Below are 19,143 nucleotides of genomic sequence, written 5' to 3'. Positions count from 1 at the left end.
CAGGCTTGCATACGCCTCCACTTCATTGGTCATGTGGAGACATCCGCCAAGAGGTCTACTAAAAGGGATTTTAGGGATCCATACCAAGCCATTAAGACCAAATGACTTACCTTGATTTGGAGAACATCAAGAATTTGTGTCACTCCAGCATCCCCCTATGACTTGTCTCCTTCATGATCAGAGAAGTCGTGCAGATGAAGTAGTGAGATCAAGGATTTCAGAAACTGAAGACACCAGGCAGACAGTTTCTCTGTCCCACAAGTCAGTGCTAGCATTTTTCTACAGTGCCTCACTCGGGCTTCAATGTCACATTAGACCCAGAATCATATGGAGTAAGCAAAGGGCACCGCTCCCACACCTCAGGGAAACGGGTGCCCCCGACGCAGGCTCCTGCGCTCGGAAGATGACAGCTTGCCTTAGGCAAAGCTCATTTGCAGTTTTCACATTAGACACATCCTGCTATACTCAAATTGACTCAAAATAGTTAATCCTTCTTGGAACTCACCTGGTTCGTATGGTGCTTTCTCTGCAGAATAGAGATATTTCTTCTAAATTGGCATACCTAGCTGCCCGGATTTGTAAATGTGTAATCTCTCCGATAGGTGCACGATTTCGCCTGGAATGTTGAGGCTTTCCATTCCGAGGATACAGTCCCAGGGACTCATCGAAACAATGGCTTCTGGCATGAAACGGTGAGCGACAGAACCAGGCGCAGCCACAGCTCCACCCACCATGGTTCAATCAAAGCCTTTCCTTGCTGACTGACATCACACCATGCAATTGCACACTGGTCTTTGCAGGCCCGACACGGTTTACTCACAATAGCCACCTTTTTCTCACAATGTCTACCAGACACACTTCATGTGTACTTCATATTCATTTATTTTTTACCAAATGGAATGGTCGCAGTGAAATAGATGCTAATTGTATATACATGCTAATTGTATATGGTAGCTTCAACAAGGAGCGATGCACAGGGGCAATGCAGATCTCTCATAATGCCACAAACCAATTAGTAATACATGGTGAAGTATCATTTGCACTGCTTTGAAGACTACGCTGTCAGGAAGGTCACAAATCTCAGAGGCCACCTACCTCCTCAGCTACATCCACCTTCGACAGGGCCAGCTGGACTTCCTCCTCTGTCATGTCCAAGTCAAACTCCTTCTCCCAGTCTTCGCTGACATCGGTGCTGGAGCCTAAAAGTACAGGGGGCACATGACATAAGTGCATAGGTAAAACAGATTATGCAGGGTGCTAGTACACAACTGCGCGGCCTGCTTTATATCCGAAACTCTTCTATGCCATTCTTAATCCTCATTTGCTACCTGCCTGTATACCCCGATTGTTTTGACCTTCTCTGTCATCCAGAGGGCAAAGTGATCAGCAGCAGTTCGGTAAGAATTGGTGCAGTCACACTGGATGAGAGTACACAACACTTATCTGCTTTGTATTAGGTAACTCACCTTTTGGTGTAGGTCTGTACTACACAAGTTGGTAGGGTGACTGAGCAGCCAGGCCTATCTCAAGAGGCGTAAATGTAAGCTCTAGACCTGTATAATTGAAATCCGTAAACACAAATAGCCAAGTAACACTCACTCAAGGTTTCAGTTATAAATAGTTATTTATTTAAAGTCAGTTTTAAATAGTGTAACAATTCAAATACACTTAAATAAAATTACTTTTCAGAATCAATAAAGCCAGTGAATAATCTTTAGATATGCTTGATACACTACTCCTACACCCGGAGGTGACTTCAATCACAAGGATAGCATTTGCATTTATATATCGCACCAATACACTTTTGTAGACACTGAATTGCAAAAAGGATAGGTTTAGGGAAGTAAAAAGGTTAGAACAATTTCTCAGCAATTGTGAAGACAACTGAATCCTCCAATGAAGTCTAGATAAGTCTTTCCCAGCATTACCAGCATAACACAAACTACCACCTATGCGGGCCAAACCATATCAAAGTCAATGGATTTAGAAGAGTGCCTTTAGGGAGCCAGGACAGCCAAAGTCATTTGGACACAGTTTACAGATCTGATGCACTTCTTTGACAAAAAGTCTTGCACAAAGTTAGAGAGTTTAGAAAAATCACTTGTAGGGTCACAAGCTGTTAAGCCTGTGAGAAGAGAGTTGAAATCAACTCGAAAAAGGTAAGCCAAGGCAATTCCCAAGTGAGAAAAGCGTGGCTAAAGGTAATAAGGTAAGTACCCTAAGCCTAAACAGCATCTCTGGTTAGAAGAGTGGTCAAGCTGGATTCCGTCTTGCAACAGCGATGCGACACCTGTTCCTGAACTTCAGTCATAGGGACAAGAGGGAGGATGTCTGCGGCAGTACTCAGGAAGGCCGTCAGCAGCTAAGGCCTCTTTTCGGTTCAGCGGCACTTTGTGGTTTAGCGTTTAGCAAACAGCGCTGATGCGGAACAGATACCGGTTGGGCTTTCCTTGCTCCCTCGGTCCTGCACTCTGGATCCATTTAAAGTAGTGAGGATAACATAAAAACATGTTACATGACTATGGGGCTTCTAAGTAACCCGCCAGCACTCCACATAAGATGGTGTGTGCTGGGACCACAAAGAGAAAGTGCAAGTAAAATCAATTTCCACTTTACTATTCTTGGGAACAGTAGTTCACACAATAAAAGGCATTTAGACCTTATGAGAAATCTAAAGGATTTCTCTGTGACAAACGCACTGAAGATGCTGAGTGTCAGCATAAAAAAAGCAGATGCCTATGGAGTTTCTCAGACTCCAAAAACAGTGAAACTCAAAATGAAATTAGGTAAAAACACGAGAGTGTGAGAAAAAGGTCTCACTCACTCCAGGGTAAGAATTAAAGAGTCCCAAGTCCAGCAAAAGAGCTGGAGTCTCTAAAGGTGAAGGGAATTAGCACAGAAATGAAAATTCTCCCTAACACGGATGGAAAAAAAAGCACATGATGAGATCACTAATACAGAGGAGCAACAGTGAGAAGAGGGCGCAGGCAGGTTCACAGCAATGCAGGTTGGTGTTACTCTCACACCAAGGGTCAGAAGTTAGCTACATTGTTCACTGTGGAGGTATTAGAGGTGCCCTAATGAAAGGTAGAAAGGAAAGGAAGAGGAGGGGTCTGCAGTGGCTGCAACCTAAGAGGTCACAGAGGACAAAGCCTGAAAAGGGGTAAGGTGGGTGAAGAGGGCAATGGTGAGGAGGAATTGTGGCTAGAATCTTTTGAGGGATTAAGACGCTTGAGGAGCACAGTATGGAGTAAGGAAGGCTCTATGCGAACAATCTTGAATAAAAGAAAAGACGTAAAAGTAAAACATTCTCGAAGCCAAAAGTGAAATTTCAAATGATGGAACGGCTATTAAATAAATACAATAAATATGAACATGTTAATAACTGATGGTTAGTTATAACGAAATATAATAAAATTGTCATTTTGTAGGTCATTTAGGTTTTTAAAGAAATAATAATTTAATCCCTACTTTTGACCCTTGACCTCAGCTTTGTTATGGGCAACGCCCTTATCATGGAACAACATGTCAAAGCAATGGTCAGAAGGTCAATCTGATAAATCATGCAAGGTCTTTCCCACAGAGAACCTTGGCAAATACTCAGAGCAGCCAGACTCCTGCGGAGCCTGGAAAGGTATCATCAGCCGGGACACACCACGGGTTCCCAGTCAAATGTAGTTTCCAATTAAAGACCCTCTATTGGCCAAAAGCCTTCCATGATAGGAGCCCAGAAATCACAACCAACACATTCTATTACTTGCTAAGCAAAACACTCCAATGGAGCAAGTCAGCATTGGTGGCGGTTCTGTACCATGGCAACTTTGCAGTGCTGTGTAGGTCCACCATACTTGCTGAAATTTACACAAAACAGGGGCAGCGTTCACACATACCCTGCCAGAGGGCAGAACAAACTAACAAAGACTCCGAGACACCCCAAATACAGCAGGAAAACCCGACACCCTAATATCACCTTGGCTCCAGGATAGCATTTGTCATTGTTAGGCATGTTGTATGCAGTACCCTTTGGGTGCACTACAACAATCCTGACCTCCTGGCAATAGGAACCCAACCTTTGGTACAACTCTGTACTACACAGGTTGGTTGTGTGGTCGAGTAGCCAGGCTTATCTCAAGAGGGGTCGAATTTGAACTGTAGGGGAGTTACACGGCGATTCACAGAGACAAATATTCAAATACACTCTTACACACAAGATGTCTTGAGTAAACAATTATTAATTTATTTACCAGTCAGTTATAGTAAGCCTTCTTGAGAAGGGAGCAATGTTAAACAACACACAAATACACTTCAAACATAAAACACACTCTTAGTTTTCTGAATCAGCAGATACCCATTTGGGATGGCTCACAGCCACTACCTACACCCTCAGGTGACATCAATTGCTAGGGAGCTGTGGACATTAATATATCACTGTTTGCATTCAGACGTTCTTAGGAGAGTGTCAAAGAAAAGTAAAACAAGTATTCACACAATGATTCTCAAGCAGGTATGTACTTTCAATAACCCCCCCGATACAAAGTCAGTTAACCCTTTCCTGTAAGGAAGGCAAAAACACTTAGAGGAGAGAAGAGTCATTCGGGGAGCCAGGCCAGCCAATGTTTAAGTTAGCAAATGTCAAGGTGAACTGAAGCACTTCTTGCAGGTAAGTAGAAAGTCTTTCACAATGTTTTAAAGGTCTTGGTAGAATAGAAGATATAGAAGAAATCAAAGTAGCGCCACAAGCTGATTAGGCTTGTGCATTAAAGAAGCTGATGGCAACTCTACAGATGCAACCAAGCAAGTCTGCAACGAGGACAAGTGTCTACATAACAAGAGGTAAGTTTTCTTAGACTTTACAGTACCTTTAGGTTGAAGAAAAAGTGCAGCAGAGGACTTCTGTTCCTGTGCAGCTCTGCAGATCTTGCTGTTCCGGAGCCTCAGTCGTGGGGACACGAGGGAGGACTTTGGGGGACTCCTGCACTACAATGGGATGGTCACCGCTTGCAACCGGCAATCTTCAAACAAGTGGCACTTCAGTGTTTCAGCTCCTTGCGTCTACCGCAAACAGCAACACTGCGGTTCCTGGCTGTCGAGATGGGCTTTCCTTGAATCTGGGTTCCCGCACTCTGTTGAGGGGGCTCAGGCTCGGTCAGTCCTGCTTACTGGGAGTCCGTAGGATCTTCCTGGAGCTCTTGGCAAGCTTAAAAGCAACGCACACAAACTGTTGTTCCTCTCCCTGGCTATCCGGTTCCAGCAGCGACTGCAGTGGAAACTCGACCAGCTTCGAGAGGATGTCCAGGTGGCTTACTTTGGAGTGAATTGGTCCCACCAACTGAAAGGGAGAAGTGGTCCTCGCAGGGGCTTCTCTGTCGATACAAATTTAAGTTTCAGCACAGCAACAGGGCTTCACAGGGGCAAACCAATGGTGCAGGAGTTGCAGCAGCATCTCTTCCAAGTTCTTCTTCGGATTCCTTCGCCCAGTAGTCGACTCTCCTTCCAAGCCAAAAAGCCTGGCCTTTTATGCAGCTTGCTCCCATTCATCCCAGCCTAGCTGTCAGTCACCCAGCAGTGTAGCTGTCCTTGCAGGACAGCCAGCTGGCCAATCACCCAACAGTGCATTCCTGTCTCCCAGGAGACTAAGCACAGGGAGTTTCGGGCACCTCCCTTGCTTCCTGCCCCCGCCAGACACCCTGGAGCCAGAGGCGGGGTTCACTCGTGAATCCCGTCAAAGTCAAAATGAACAAATGGACTAAACATGGTTTGGCGCCGGAGAGTAAATCTCAAGAAGGACCTTTTCACAATGAAATGGCAAAAAAAGACGACCAGGGGCATTTTGACAAAAATGGCACCCTTGGGTGCTTTACTGCAGCTTCGAACGCAGCTTGCGGTAAATGCACACAACGGTAGTTAAAAGTAAACCACTTCCACCAGCCATTCAGTGAGGAAATAACGTGAGAAGCTAGACAACGGGGACACTAAGTAACCCCTCCAGCACCCTATTGTAAGATAGTGTGTGCTGGGTCTAGAAAGTTACAAATGGAAGTAAAGTCAATTTCATTTTACTGCTCTTGGAAATAGTAGTTTATCCCAGAGAAGATATTTAAACCTTCGGGAAATCTGAAAGACTTCCCTGTGTCACTGCACTGAAGGTGCTGTGTGACACAATGTAAAAGATGATGCCTATGGAGTTTGTCAAACTCCACAACCAAAAGAAACACAGAGTTCAAAATCACATTAAAATACATGAGAGAGTGGGAAAAAGGGTCTCACTCTGTCCAGGTAAAAAAAATAAAATCAAGTCCTCAAAATCCAGCAAAGTTGCTGGGGGTCTCTAAGGTAGAGGGAATTAGCACATTTCTGAGAATTCTCCATCATGACTAACTAGTAACAGGATTCAATAGAAACGAAGACCTTCTGGCAAGTCAAGGTGCAACAGACATGGACTACCTTTTATCCAACTGCCACTCACTAATCCGTTCATTCATCGTCCTTTCACCTTACACCTCACACAGACACACACAACCAGCCACACTCCCACACAGGTAGCCAGACATGCACCTTGCAGCCGAACACCTGCTCCGACACACCTTCCTGGTTAACATACATTATCATGGAAACTTGCATCTCCCACTAACCCACCACAAAACAGTCCACTCCGGCACTCACCCCCCCGACCCATCAACAGTCATAGGGAATATTTCAAAGAACCACACAAGACAGCCACCCGGTAACTTGCCAAAAAATAAAAGTTTTTTATATCACATTTCATGCAGGAGTCCGGCCTCTAAACAGGGTATCGAACCTGTGCTGCCTAGTGTGGTCTTGCTTCGAAGATGAAAGCTTTGCCCCTGAGCTATCCACCCACACCAACACAACGGCACAATCTGCATGCACAAACAGCTCATGGTGCCATCTTTCCTTCATTTTTTTAATTTGAGATTTGTATAAGCACACCTGGCCCGTGGGCATCTAGGCACTGCTTACATTGATTGATTTATTTATAGAGCGCCTTACACCAAGGCGCTGTACAATGGAACAACTTAATACAAAGAACAACAACAAAAAACATTTGGAGCAAAAATTACATCTTGAATCATTCTACAACAAAACAGTGCAAAGAGCAATTAACTGAGGGGGAGGGGAAGAGGAGTGGGAATAGGATTGGTGAGGGGGGCAGGAGAAGGATAGAACGAGTGAAAATGGAGGGGAGAGAGTGTGAAATAGGAGAGGAGAGAGAGGAATAAGAAGAGGGAAAGAAGGGGGGGAGAAGAGAGGGCGGGGGGCTTTCAAGGTAGAGAATGGAGGACGGATTTAAGGGAAGTGCGAAAGGAGGGGACGGTCGGGGAAGAGCAGATTGATAGGGGGAGTGAGTTCCAGCGCAGAGGAGCAAGGAATTGAAAGGAGCGGAACCGGGAGGAAGCACAGGGGGAAGGAGGTACAGTGAGGAGGAAATGGTCAGCGGAACGAAAGGAGCGAGAGGTGGAGTAAAAGGTGAGAAGGGAAGAGAGATAAGGAGGAGCAAGACCATGTAGGGATTTGAAAACAAGGCAGAGAAAGCAAAATTTTAGCTGTAAGTGGAAAGGTAGCCAGCGAAGGTGAGAGAGCGAAGAGGACATGGCGTCACGGGAGGTAAGGAGACAAAGGGTACGAACAGCGGAGTGGTAAATGGATTTAAGGGGGGCAAGTTGAGATGCAGGAAGTCCAAAGATTAAGGAGGAGCAGTAGAAGAGGCGGGAAAAGATGAGAGGGGAAATAAGGAGTTTGGTAGCGTGGAATGTGAGAGAGGGACGGATTTTGCGAATATTGTAGAGGTGGTATCGGCAGGTGCAGGAGGTGAGTGAAATGTGTTGTGAGAAGGTAAGAGAAAAGTCAAATAGAACACCTAGATTACGAGCATGGGAGGAGCTAGGGGGATTGGAGGGAGGAAAGTGGATGAAAGGGGGAGGAGAGGGAGGAGGAAGAGTGTTAGAAGGGAAGAAAAGGACTTCAGTTTTATCAGTGTTAAGAGAGGAAGCGGGAGGACATCCAGTTCTTGATGGCTGTGAGACAAGAGGAGAGTTTAAGGTGGAGGTCAGGTGTGAAGGAGGAGCAAGAGAGAAAGAGTTGGGTATCATCGGCATAGAAGTGATGAGATACCAAAGGAGGAGATAACAGGAGCAATGAGGGAGGTGTAAAGAGAGAAGAGGAAAGGACCAAGTACAGAGCGTTGAGGAACTCCGTAGATGAGAGGGAAGGAAGGAGAGGTCTGGCATCCCCATGAGAAAGCAAAGGAACGAGAAGAGAGGTAAGAAGATAGCCATTTCAGAAGACATTCAGGCAGAGGGGCAGTGGGGGATTCAGAGGGGCAAAGATGCAGTCAGTTAAATAAGTACATTTTTAGCTTTCTCCTGAAGATGCTGTAGGATGGTTTGTCTCGCAGGTGAAAGGGGAGATCGCTCCAGATAATGGAAGCACGGACTGGGAAGCTACAACCTCTCGCTCTCTTACGGTTGAATCTTGGGGCGGAGAAACAATGTTTGGAGGCTGATCTCAGGGGCCTGGCTAGAGAGTGTCTTTCTATTTTGTTAGCCAGCTAGGAGGTAGCGTTGTTCAAGAGGCATCGATGCATAATTGACAGGATCTTAAAGTTGATTCGGTCCTTGACTGAGAGCAACTGAGCGGATCTTCACGCCTCTGTGATATGGTCACGCTTTCCAATGTCAAGTGTGGCTCGCAGCGCATTGCTCTGTACTGACTACAAATTGTAGTGCAGGTGCCACTAAGCAGTAAGTTGCAGTAGTCCAATTTAGAGCAGATAAGGGCACGCGCATCTTCGAGCCAGTTGTTGCTGAACAGGAAAGGTCTACTGGCGGTAATGAGCTTTGTGGCTTAGGCAGATGGTGATGCTATGTGATTGACCTGCTGTGTCATGTTGAAGGAAGAATCCAGATAAACGCCTAGACATTTTACAGAGGTGGCAACGAGAATAGAAAGCCCATCAATGGTGAAGGTTTTGTACGACTGGCGAAGTTTGGCTAGGCGCAATGGGGAGCCAACAAGGAGGTGCAGTGTTTTTTCATCGTTCAAGCACAAGCTATGCGTGGCCATCTATCCAGGTCTGGATGGTTTCGTAGGTAGAGTTAATCTTGAGCGTGTCCTGTGTGTAAACACCTGTGAGGGGGATGAGGATCCGTGTGTCGTCAGCATAGTTGGTGTACGATATGAGTAACAAGTCGAAGAGATCAAAGAGGGGTTTGGTGTAAGGTTGGGGAAGACAAAGGATCCTTGTGGTATCCGCAGGAGTTGGCTGTGGGAATGGCGGCAGCCTCGCTGGCGAACACTTGTGAGGTTCTGTTGGCTAGGAAGGAGGCAATACAGCGGGTTGCGTCGTTGGAGAAGTGGCAGCAGAGCGTCAAGTGATCAACCAAGTCAAAGGCTGCGCACAGGTCTAGAAGCATAAGATGCGTGAGGTTACCCTGGTCGAGGGATGTACCCAGTTAATTTTTCAGCTCCAGTAGGGAGGTCTCTGTTCCGTGCTTGTGGTGAAAACCGGATTGCCGGTTGCCTAGTATCTGATGGAAGTCTAGGTGTTCCTGGATTTGTAAGTAAACAAAAAAATCAATGATTTTTAACAGGAATGGGACGGTGGCAATGGGTCGGTAGTTGGTGGGGATGGCTGGGTTGAAGGAAGTTTCTTTTAATAGTGGGGAAATCCAGGACTCTAGTGCTTGGGGAAAACCACAAGAGGCGAAGGAGGAGTTGACGGTGGTTATGAACAGGAGTATTGGCTCAGCACATTCTTTTATTACAGGGGCTGGGCATGTATCGCCTTTACACCAGGAGGGTTTAAGGCTTTTGATGATGTGGCTGAGTGCGGTGGTGCTGATGGATAGAAACTGAAATGATGGGTAAGATTCGGCCAGGGGGTTACTAAGACCTTCCAAGTGTGGGAAGGGACAGGTTGCAGAAGAGATGGTAGATCGTTTGATGGTGATCTTCTCCCGTAGACATGTGATTTTGTTATTAAAGGTATCTTGGCCAATTTTGCACCAGGAATGGTCTTTGAGGATGGGGGGGGGGGGTGCAGGGAGTCTCGAGTTCTCTGAGGATGGCAAACAACTTGCGTGAGCCAGAGTGTGCTTTGGAGATCCTATTGTTGTAGATGGCTGCTTTGGAAATGTGAATTTCTTGTCTGTAGTCTTTGGAAGCGTTGGTGAATCGCTTTTTGTTTGCCATGGTTGGGTTTTTGTGCCATGCGGCCTCTGCCACTCTTTTCATAGCTCGGGAGGCTCCAAGCTCGGGAGTGAACCAGGTGTTCAGGGGTTTGTGGTTCCTGAGCTTTCGGGCTTTGAGAGGAGTGAGGTGGTCTAAAGTCATGCTGAGCAGACTGTTGTATTGGTCATTAAACAAGGAGGAGTTCTTGGCGAATGGTTCAGGAAGCAAAAGGAGTGGAATGATGCAGGTGCTGGTACGGTTCTGAGTGGTGCGTGCCATGACAGTGGTAGTCGTTGAGGTAGTTGCCTTTTACGAGCAGGCTGGTCTGTGTGGGAGGGGGGAGGGATGGTGAAAGTAATGGAATTGTGGTCCGAACAAGAACATTGGAGGTTGGAGAGGATGGCTGTATTGCAATTGTGGTCTAGGTGTGCGGCCAAGAGCATGGGTAGGGTTGGTGACACGTTGTGAGAAATCTAAAGCCGCTACAGCGCTGGCCAGTGCGGTGGACTCTGTGCCTGAGGGGTTGTTATATCTCAGATTAAAGTCACATAAGATTAGTACCTGGGTGGTGGGCTTTAGGTCGGTTGAGGCTGTCGTCTGTCTTCGAAGGAAGCGGGAGGACCGGGAGGCCAGTAGATGAGGTGGATAGTCAGTGAGCAGTTATGCGCATGTTTAATTTTGGCAGAAATTGATTCACAGTTGGGTATTTGGGAGGAGTTTATGGTGTGGAGGGGGTTAGTGTCCTTGCAGAGAATGGCTACCCCACACCCTTTTCGCAGGGCTCTGTCAGCGTGGATTAGGGCGTAGCCATTTGGGACTGTCAGTGACCCTGCTGGGCCAGAGGTGGGAGCGTCAGCCAGGTGTCCGAAAGCACTAGGATGTCCAGGTTATTAGTGGTGATCATGTCGAAGATATCATGTACATGTGCGATCAGGGATCCAGTGTTGAGTAGGGCACACAGAGGAGAGCAGGTGGGTTAGGTTCAGGGGTCCGAAGTGCAGCTGGGTCCTGGCCGCCATTCTCTGATGAGATAGTTTGGCGATGGGTGGGCTTCTGTAGAAATCGTGCCTCTTGGGCAGGTCATGTTATGGGACTTTTGTAAAGTGCAAATACACAACAGTGTGGTTTACTGTCGCTGAGCCAACCCAAATGGCCAATGATACTGGAACAAAGCAAAAGCAGACAGTCAATTATCAAAAGCCTGGCAAAGCTATGTGTTTATATCTGATGATTTGTATTGGAAATGTACCAACATGGAGGCGATTAATAGGACTTCAAGTAACCACTGTTTACCATCTCTGTCCCTGGACTTAAATGTTGAGGAGATTGACCATTATATGGCCAATGTCTTTGTTGACTTTTACACAAGAAATCACTCCTGGCAAAGCACTTTAATGAAAATATTTTGCCAATTTCGGGAGTAGATAAAGATTTGTTGTTAAACTTGCCTGTGTATGATGGAGTAGTCCAAAAAGCTTCACATAATTTGTATGCTCCTGAAGGGTGGTTTCCCCACTCGACCAGGGGAAGCATGCACAAACACATACTTTCTGAGAGGAAACATTCCTTTAACCAATACCTGGCACTTCTTGCCCACCGCATTGCAGTACTCTGCCCCAACTTCCAGTGCTATGCGGATGATACTCAGCTCATTTTCAGGCTACCCTCAGCCAACTATTCTCCCTTTCTAATCTCTGTCGGTCCCTCGAGCTCCGCCTTAATGCCAGTAAGACTGAGATTCTCCTCATCGGCACACCCGCCCCGTCCTTCCCTGTCTCTCTCTGGCCGGCCTCTCTTGGCCCTCCTCCTGCACCCCCCTGCGAGGTCAAAAACCGTGGGGTTATCTTCGAGTCCACACTCTCCTTCTCTCCTCACATCTCTGACGTCTCTAAGAAGTCACACTACCAGCTACACCTCCTCAGAGGTATTCTTCCTTTCCTCTCCTTCCCCCAGAAGCTCACTGTCTCCAGAGCTCCGGTTCTCTCTAGGCTGGACTACAACAACATCCTCCTACTAAATCTGCCTACCTCTACTCTCCACCCTCTGCAACTTATTCAGAACAGGACTGCAAGACATGTTCTTGGCCTCAAGCCCAGGGATCATATCTCTCCAGGACTGTAATCCCTGCACTGGCTCCCAGTGACTGCAAGGATTAAGTTAAAAACCCTCAGCATTGCACACAAGGCCTTCTGGGGCCTCAATACCTTCAACTCTCTCTTCCTAAATATCTTCCTTCTCGAGCTCTTCGCTCTTCCTCCTCCAACTCTCTCAGGCTCAGTCGCTTCTCCAAGCAACGAGTTGGCGGTAGCTCTCTCTCTTCGGGTGGAGCCTCCCTCTGGAACAGCCTCCTCAAACTTGAGGAAAACCATCTCCGGTTCCGGAAGCAACTCAAAACCTTTCTGTTTGCTTCTGCTTTTTCTCCTCCTCTCCCCTGCTGAACCCCTAGCTGAAACTGCACTGGTTTCTTGGCCACCCGCTGATCTCGGGCCCAGGTCCCCTCCACCGCCAGTCGCACACCTGCACTGCCTTCTTGGCAACCCCCGCACTCTGGACTGTCCCTGTATCCCCTTCAGTCCCTCTATCAGCACTTGACACCGGATGTCTGCACTTACCCTTGCACTTGCCACCAGCTGGCCATACTTACTATGTTATTAGTCTATTATCCCTTGTACTGCACTCTCCCCTTCACCTCTCCCTTGCACTCGCCCCTCCCCCTCTCCCTCCCCCTCTCCCCCTTTCCCCTTCCCATGCACTTGCGCAATCTGAATGACACCTGGCCTAGTAGGATCGCTGTTTGTCTTCCATCTGTTCCCCCTCCCTTGCCTCGGCGCGCCTTGAAACACTTGTGTATAGGCACATTATAAATGCCATCTCATATCATAAAGAACCCCAAGACATCTTAATAGTTACAATTTGGCGGCCAACGCTCTAAAACAAAATTATAAAAAAAGTCTAAAGAATCATTGCATTGGTCAATACATTGCGGATGCTGAGGCTATTCTTGGTACGATTACTCGAAAAGATGCTCGCTCCTTTTGGTGGTTGATTAGGGAACCCGCCCTTCAATGCTTCCTTCCATACGAGTCCATACTGAGCTCTACTCCGAGCAGGGGCCTGTAGTTGGGGGGCGGGGGAAGGGGGATATTTGGAATGAGCATGGACATGTGTTGGTCCAAGTTTGACTGGACGTAGAGGTGGTTCAGCCATTATAGTAAAGCATCCACTGACCTTGGCCCAGACGGGTTAGCTAATGCTACCTACAATCAAACGCCAACTTATGGGCAGCAATACTATGGGGCTCATTTCAGAACATTTTGAAGGCAAGTCTGCTGCCTGCATCGTGGAAAAAAGCTTTGTCATTTCCAAAAAAGTTGATGGATGAATCCCTAGGAATTATCGTCCAATATCTCTTTTGGACACCTCTAGTAAAATCTTTGGGGCACCTATTTTAAGGGAATCGCAGCAGTGGGCAGCCTCTATAGGCTGCTGAGACAAATTTCAATCAGGCTTCAGACCTGCTATGAGTACAGCACAAAACTGCTTGGCTATACATCTTTTGCAAGTCCAGGCCAACCGCGAAAGAGTCTTTTTGGATATCACGCAGGCTTTTAACATTGGATATCACGCAGGCTTTTAACAGGACTCTACTTTGGGAAAAATGTATTCAATTGGGCTGTCCCTTTGGCATGATCAGCTACTGAAGTGAAGGTTTGTCTAGACCAAAATTGTAACTCAACTACGTGGATTAAAACCCAGCAGGGTTTGCGCCAAGGTTGCCTTTTTAGCATATTTTGTATTATATAGATATATATATTGGTGACCTAGGTGATATCTTTAATAAAATAATCTACCGAAATTGGGTAACCTCCAAATTAATATCTTGACCTCTGCAGGTGTTGTTTTGTTCGATCCAACTGTCATAGGTCTCCAAAGCTCACATTTCCCCTCTTGAGATAAGCCTGGCTGCTTAACACGCTACCAAAACTGTGTAGTACAAGCCTATACCAAAGGTTGGGTTGTCTATACCTGTAGTCATAGTTGTTTGTAGTGTTCCCAGAGGGTACTGCATTCAAATTTTGCCTAACAGCCTTTTTGACACGGTCCACAGTGTGAGGGGTGAAAGAGAGCAGAGTCAAAGATCACCCCAAGGTTTTTGGCCTCACAGGATGGTGAGGGTAGAGGCCCAAGGGGGGGAAACAGGGTGCAGCTGCCCCAAAGAGAAGGATCTCTGTCTTAATTGTAGATCGTTAGCCGTACACCATGCCTGGATGGTGGTCAGACAATCGGGATGAGAGAGGAGGAAGAAGAGGTAGTAGAGTGAGGTTTGAAGGAAATCTGGGTCTCCTCAGCACAACACTGGCAATGAGAGGAGGAGATCGGGTGAGCAACAGGGGCAAGAAAGACATTGAAAAGCCACGGCGATAGGATAGAGCCCTGGGGGACACCGCAGGTAGAGAGTGAGGTGGTGGAGGAGAAAGAGCTCAGTTACAACTGGGAAGGGCAGTTAGTGAGGAAAGAAGCCAGCCAATCTAGTGCCCGGTCCATGATGCTGAGGGTATCATGGAGCAGTTTTATGAGAAGAGAATGGTCGACTGTGTCAAAGGCATAGGAGAGGTTCGAGGAGAATGAGAACAGCAGGAGAATTAGTCAAGATTTTCAAGCATGTCTTCACGGGTGTTCAGGAGTGCAGTTTCAGTGCCTCTGGATGCCCGGAATCTAGATTGATGGTCATGGAGGCAACCAACAAGTTCAGTAGTAAGATCAATTGGGGAGGACCAACTTCTCCAAGAATTTACCCAGGAATGGGTAGTGGAGGTAGGGCGATAAGAGGGTGCACAAGGGAGGGCTTGAGGGATATAGAAAAAGAGCAAGTGGCGAAGGAGTGGTACCAGAAATCGGTAAGAAATCGGTAAGCGGTAAGAGCTGCGGCGAGATCGATGTTGTCCTTAATGGTTCTAGAAGAGCAGGGAGGCACCTGTTTGGATGAGACCTCCATAGAGCAGATAGCTTTAGGGTGCTATGGCAGGAGGGAGGAGAGTGTGGGGGGCAGTTGGAGGGGGGCCAAGGGAGGCAGACGCAGGAGTGGAGATGGGAGTAGTGGAGAGTGAGGACAGGATGTCCTGAGTTTTGGAGGTGAAATGGGAGGCCAAAGTGGTGCAGAGAGCCTGGGAACAATGAAAGAGGTGGAGACTACAGTTGGATTGGTGAGTTCCTTGTAGATTTGGAAAAGTTCAGCCGTGTTATTAGTGGCTCCAGAGATGCAGACTTGGATGTGGGCCCTTTTCTTCTCAAAAAACAATATTGCCTTTGGAGCAGACAGACCAGTTTGTCGGAGGGTGAACCCAAGATCTGCCCCTTCCGTTCAGCAACTCTGCACTTTTGTTTCAGAGAAGCTACATTTAAGTTCTACCATCCGTTGCTCTTGGAGGCAGGCTTCAGGCGGATCCTCATGACAGGGCAAGGATGTCAAGGGTGTTAGAGATAGAGAGGTAAAGGTTAGTAAGGACAGAGGGAGAATCAGAAGCAGGGGTGGAATGGGGGCTGAAAGTAGAGGCAAAAGCAGTGACTGACACTCGCTTCATCAGTCGACTAACTGTGAAGGAGGCTGGCAGTGCGGGAGGCGGCCAGGACAGGGGGCCCCAAGTGGGAGGAGAGTGTGGTCAGACCAGGAGAGGGGGGGATGGTAACCGGGTTAGAGATGGGGATGTCGCCGGAGATGAAGGGATCCAGAGTGTGTCCGGCTGAGTGGGTCAGACCAGAAGGAAGAATAGTAAGAGACTTATATATCACAGAGGTCACAGAACCGTGAGGTTGCTTATTCAGGTGAGTCGAGGTGGATATTGAAGTCACTGAGGAGGAGGAGTTTGGAAGTAGTGGTCAACAGGGAGGAGATGAGGTCAGCCCATTCAGAGAGGAAGAGAGGCCTAGGGATAGGTGAGTGAGAGAATAGGTGAGACCCCAAGCCTTCAGACAAGGCATTTAAAAGAGGTGTAGGATTGAGTAGGTATAATAGAAGCAGGAACCCACTCTGGGAAATTCAAGGCCACTCCACCTCCAGGCTGGGTGTGGTTTGGAGAGTAGTTTGTAGCCCTCAAGAAGCAGAGTGTCGAGAGCAGTAACGGAGCTGGCTTTGAACCATGTCTCAGTAACTGCGAGGACATTGAAGTCCAAGTCTTCAGGAAGGAGACATATGTCAGAGGAGTGTTTGACAGCAGAACGAGCGTTCAAAGTAGCTAAGTGAAGCTGATTACCACCTTTTGAAAGTTTTCTGATGAGTGGTACAGGGGCATAGTACTCTCGTCGGTGGTGGTGGAGAGGTTAGCGAGGAGGCGTAGCAGGAGAATGGAGGAAGTTAATGAGAAGGCAGGCGCCGGTCAAGAAGAGTAGGTTGATAACCATGGGCCATTATCGGGCCATTGGAATTCCTTCCACCTTGATTCAAGTTCTTCCTCTACTCTTGCTGTCTTTAGCTGGAAGTTTAAGTCCTGGCTTTAAACCGTCAGATATAAACATAGTCCAAAGTTGATTTTAAGGAACCATTTCTCCATGTAAAATGATGAGGATAATCCCCCATTATATAACAATTTAGCAAAGTCAAGTCCCAATCTTTCAGCACAGCCCTAGTGAGTTTACCCCTTTCCTTTGCCAGTAAAGATGCACTTACTCTGTCCTTCAACCTATAGTGATGGGAGTCTAAGCATTCACTAATAAAATCACCTGAAATGACCACACCAGTTGGAGACTCGTCCAGTACATTTGATATGAGATCAGACAAGGCATCTAGGAAAGGCACTATATCCCCAGACTCTGGGTTAAAATATATGTTAAAAATGTAACAACTACCCCAGCGACCACACCATGAAAATGGTTGAGCCTAGCCAACTGGATATCTTTTCTATTAGTTTCAACTTTATTCACTGAAAGAACCATATAATTCAGTTCACACATTAGACCTCCCGACGGACGTCCACAGGGGCCCTCTGATGCATGCACAGTAAGAACACTAAACCCATTCACTAAGGGAAGGGACGTTTGCCAAGTCTGCTGTAGAGACAAAAAGTAGTAAGATCTTAAAAATGCAAAGTCTGTTGTCAGATAAGCATGGCCTCTACTATCCCATGAGGCCACGCATGGCACGTACTGTCCATGAGGCCAAAGTAAACGAGGTCTTCCAATCAAACTAGGAGGTACCAGACCTGCCCCCATGTAGGCGATAGAATAGAGTCCCAATCGTATGTCGGGCGCACTTACAACAAGTTTTGGTCAAATAAACAACGTACTCCTTCCACATCGGAATTTACACTCATCGACAAAGGGTAACGTGAAGCCAATTCAGGCTAATTTGCATGAGAAGGTAAAGTCAGGTTGCAAAGATCCCCCCCAAACAACTTTCTCCTCTAGATTCTGCATTACATCGTAACCCAATGTCAGGAAGGACTAACTCTAACAACACCAGATTTCTTACCAAACACCAGAAGGAGTAAAATTTTACAAGGTTAAGTCTTTCCACCTGGGCCATGTCACTTGATATTAATCAAAGATTAGGAATCTCTGAAAACACAGCCATGATGTGACAGCGACTTAGGGGAGGAGGAGTGGGCGTTGACCGATCCATTAATACCCGTTTCAAAATTAGAGTATGATCAGAAAAATTAAAAAAAGAAGCCCGTAAACCCATCACTCCCTTCGCCAGCATGGGTCTGGCATGGATTCACATGGTTAAGAATATTCCCTGTGGTCAGGCCAGGAATGCTCAGTAAACTTTCACTTACAAACTGACTTTCTCCCATAAACCAATCACTGAGCTCTTGGTCATACTGCCCCCAGCCAATGCCTGCCCTCTCCTGAAGCACATCCTCTGGCAGCCATCCCCAGATTTTTACTGCACATCCAAGTGTTGGGATTCCTCATGTTTTGCTCTTAGAGCTTTTCTGCATTTGTGCTTTTTTGCTAGGAAATTCCTATTTTTGTTCGATGGAGCCCGTGTGCCCTTTGGTTGCTTCATCCGGCTAACAAGAATCCGTTGGTCAGTGTCTTTCAATGCCCCTCAAAGGCAGAATCATTGAGTGTTTTTTCTTCAAAGATTCCAGAAGGCCATCGAGCCTACACTGTACGCCGGGTCATGTCAGAGGAGAAGGACGGGGGTTCCCGATTCGATCCCTCCACCAGCTGCGGTTTGAGGAATTCCCAGTGCCTTTATTGTATTCATCCGACGCACAAGGAGGAGGATTGCGAGATCTGTCATGGTTTTACCATGTGCACCATCAAGGATCGGCAGAGCAGATTGGCGGCGTGGCTCAACCAAGGCCTCTACCCCGTGTGGTTCAAAATGGCATGCCTCACCCAGATCCGGCCAGTCTGAGCAGGCTTCTAAGTCCTTTGAGAGCGCTTCATCCATGGGGGTCCAAGACAAGGCCAAGCACTGCGAGTCTGTTTCCAACGGGGTCGTTGCGCAAGCGGGTTTTGTGGCGGGCAGGGCGTGCTCCTCTTCTCCATCGGCCTCTGTCTCCAGCCATCGCTCCAGTTCTTCGTCGAAGAGGAAGTCAGCTACCCCGGGGAAGCTGCGGGAGAAACCGGAGAAGGCCAAGCCACATGGCAAGGTGTCCAACCTGCCCGTGAAGGCTCAGGTGATCGAAGCTAAATCGTCCGCAACTATCGAGTTGGTGGCGGCCGCCCTTTTCAAGGCGAAAGGGGCTGACCCAGTTCAGGGTGCCCCAGGGGTGGCCAGAGTGGCTCTCCCGCTCAGGCAGGAGGCTTTGGTCAAACCAGTGGAAAAGACCCCAGAGAAGAGGGTGCCGTCCCTAAGCACGAGACTGAACCCTCAGGACACCAAAAGAGGGAAGGGGTGCTGGGGAGGGGGGGGGCAGAGGAAGAACTCCAGGGCACAGATAATTTTTCTTCCGATGAAGAGGACATGGTTTCCGTCCACACAGTACCAGAGGACGTTGGGGA

At 47.5% G+C, this 19,143-nt stretch overlaps 1 protein-coding gene across 2 annotated transcripts in view; it reads right to left on the bottom strand.

The window, feature by feature from the left end:
- The window catches only part of BSDC1 (BSD domain containing 1), a 217,421-nt gene that overhangs the window by 53,536 nt on the left and 144,742 nt on the right, over positions 1-19,143 (bottom strand). For both annotated transcript variants that reach the window (XM_069622470.1, XM_069622471.1), the window contains one exon: positions 1,096-1,199. In XM_069622470.1, coding sequence (XP_069478571.1) covers positions 1,096-1,199 — 104 coding nt within the window. The remainder of the gene's footprint in view (positions 1-1,095; positions 1,200-19,143) is intronic.

The sequence above is a fragment of the Ambystoma mexicanum genome, chromosome 11, assembly GCF_040938575.1.
Source record: "Ambystoma mexicanum isolate Mex_15411 chromosome 11, UKY_AmexF1_1, whole genome shotgun sequence".
Lineage (NCBI taxonomy): Eukaryota > Metazoa > Chordata > Amphibia > Caudata > Ambystomatidae > Ambystoma > Ambystoma mexicanum.
The sequence above is the reverse complement of the archived record's forward strand: the minus strand, read 5'-3'. Positions and strand labels throughout refer to the sequence as shown.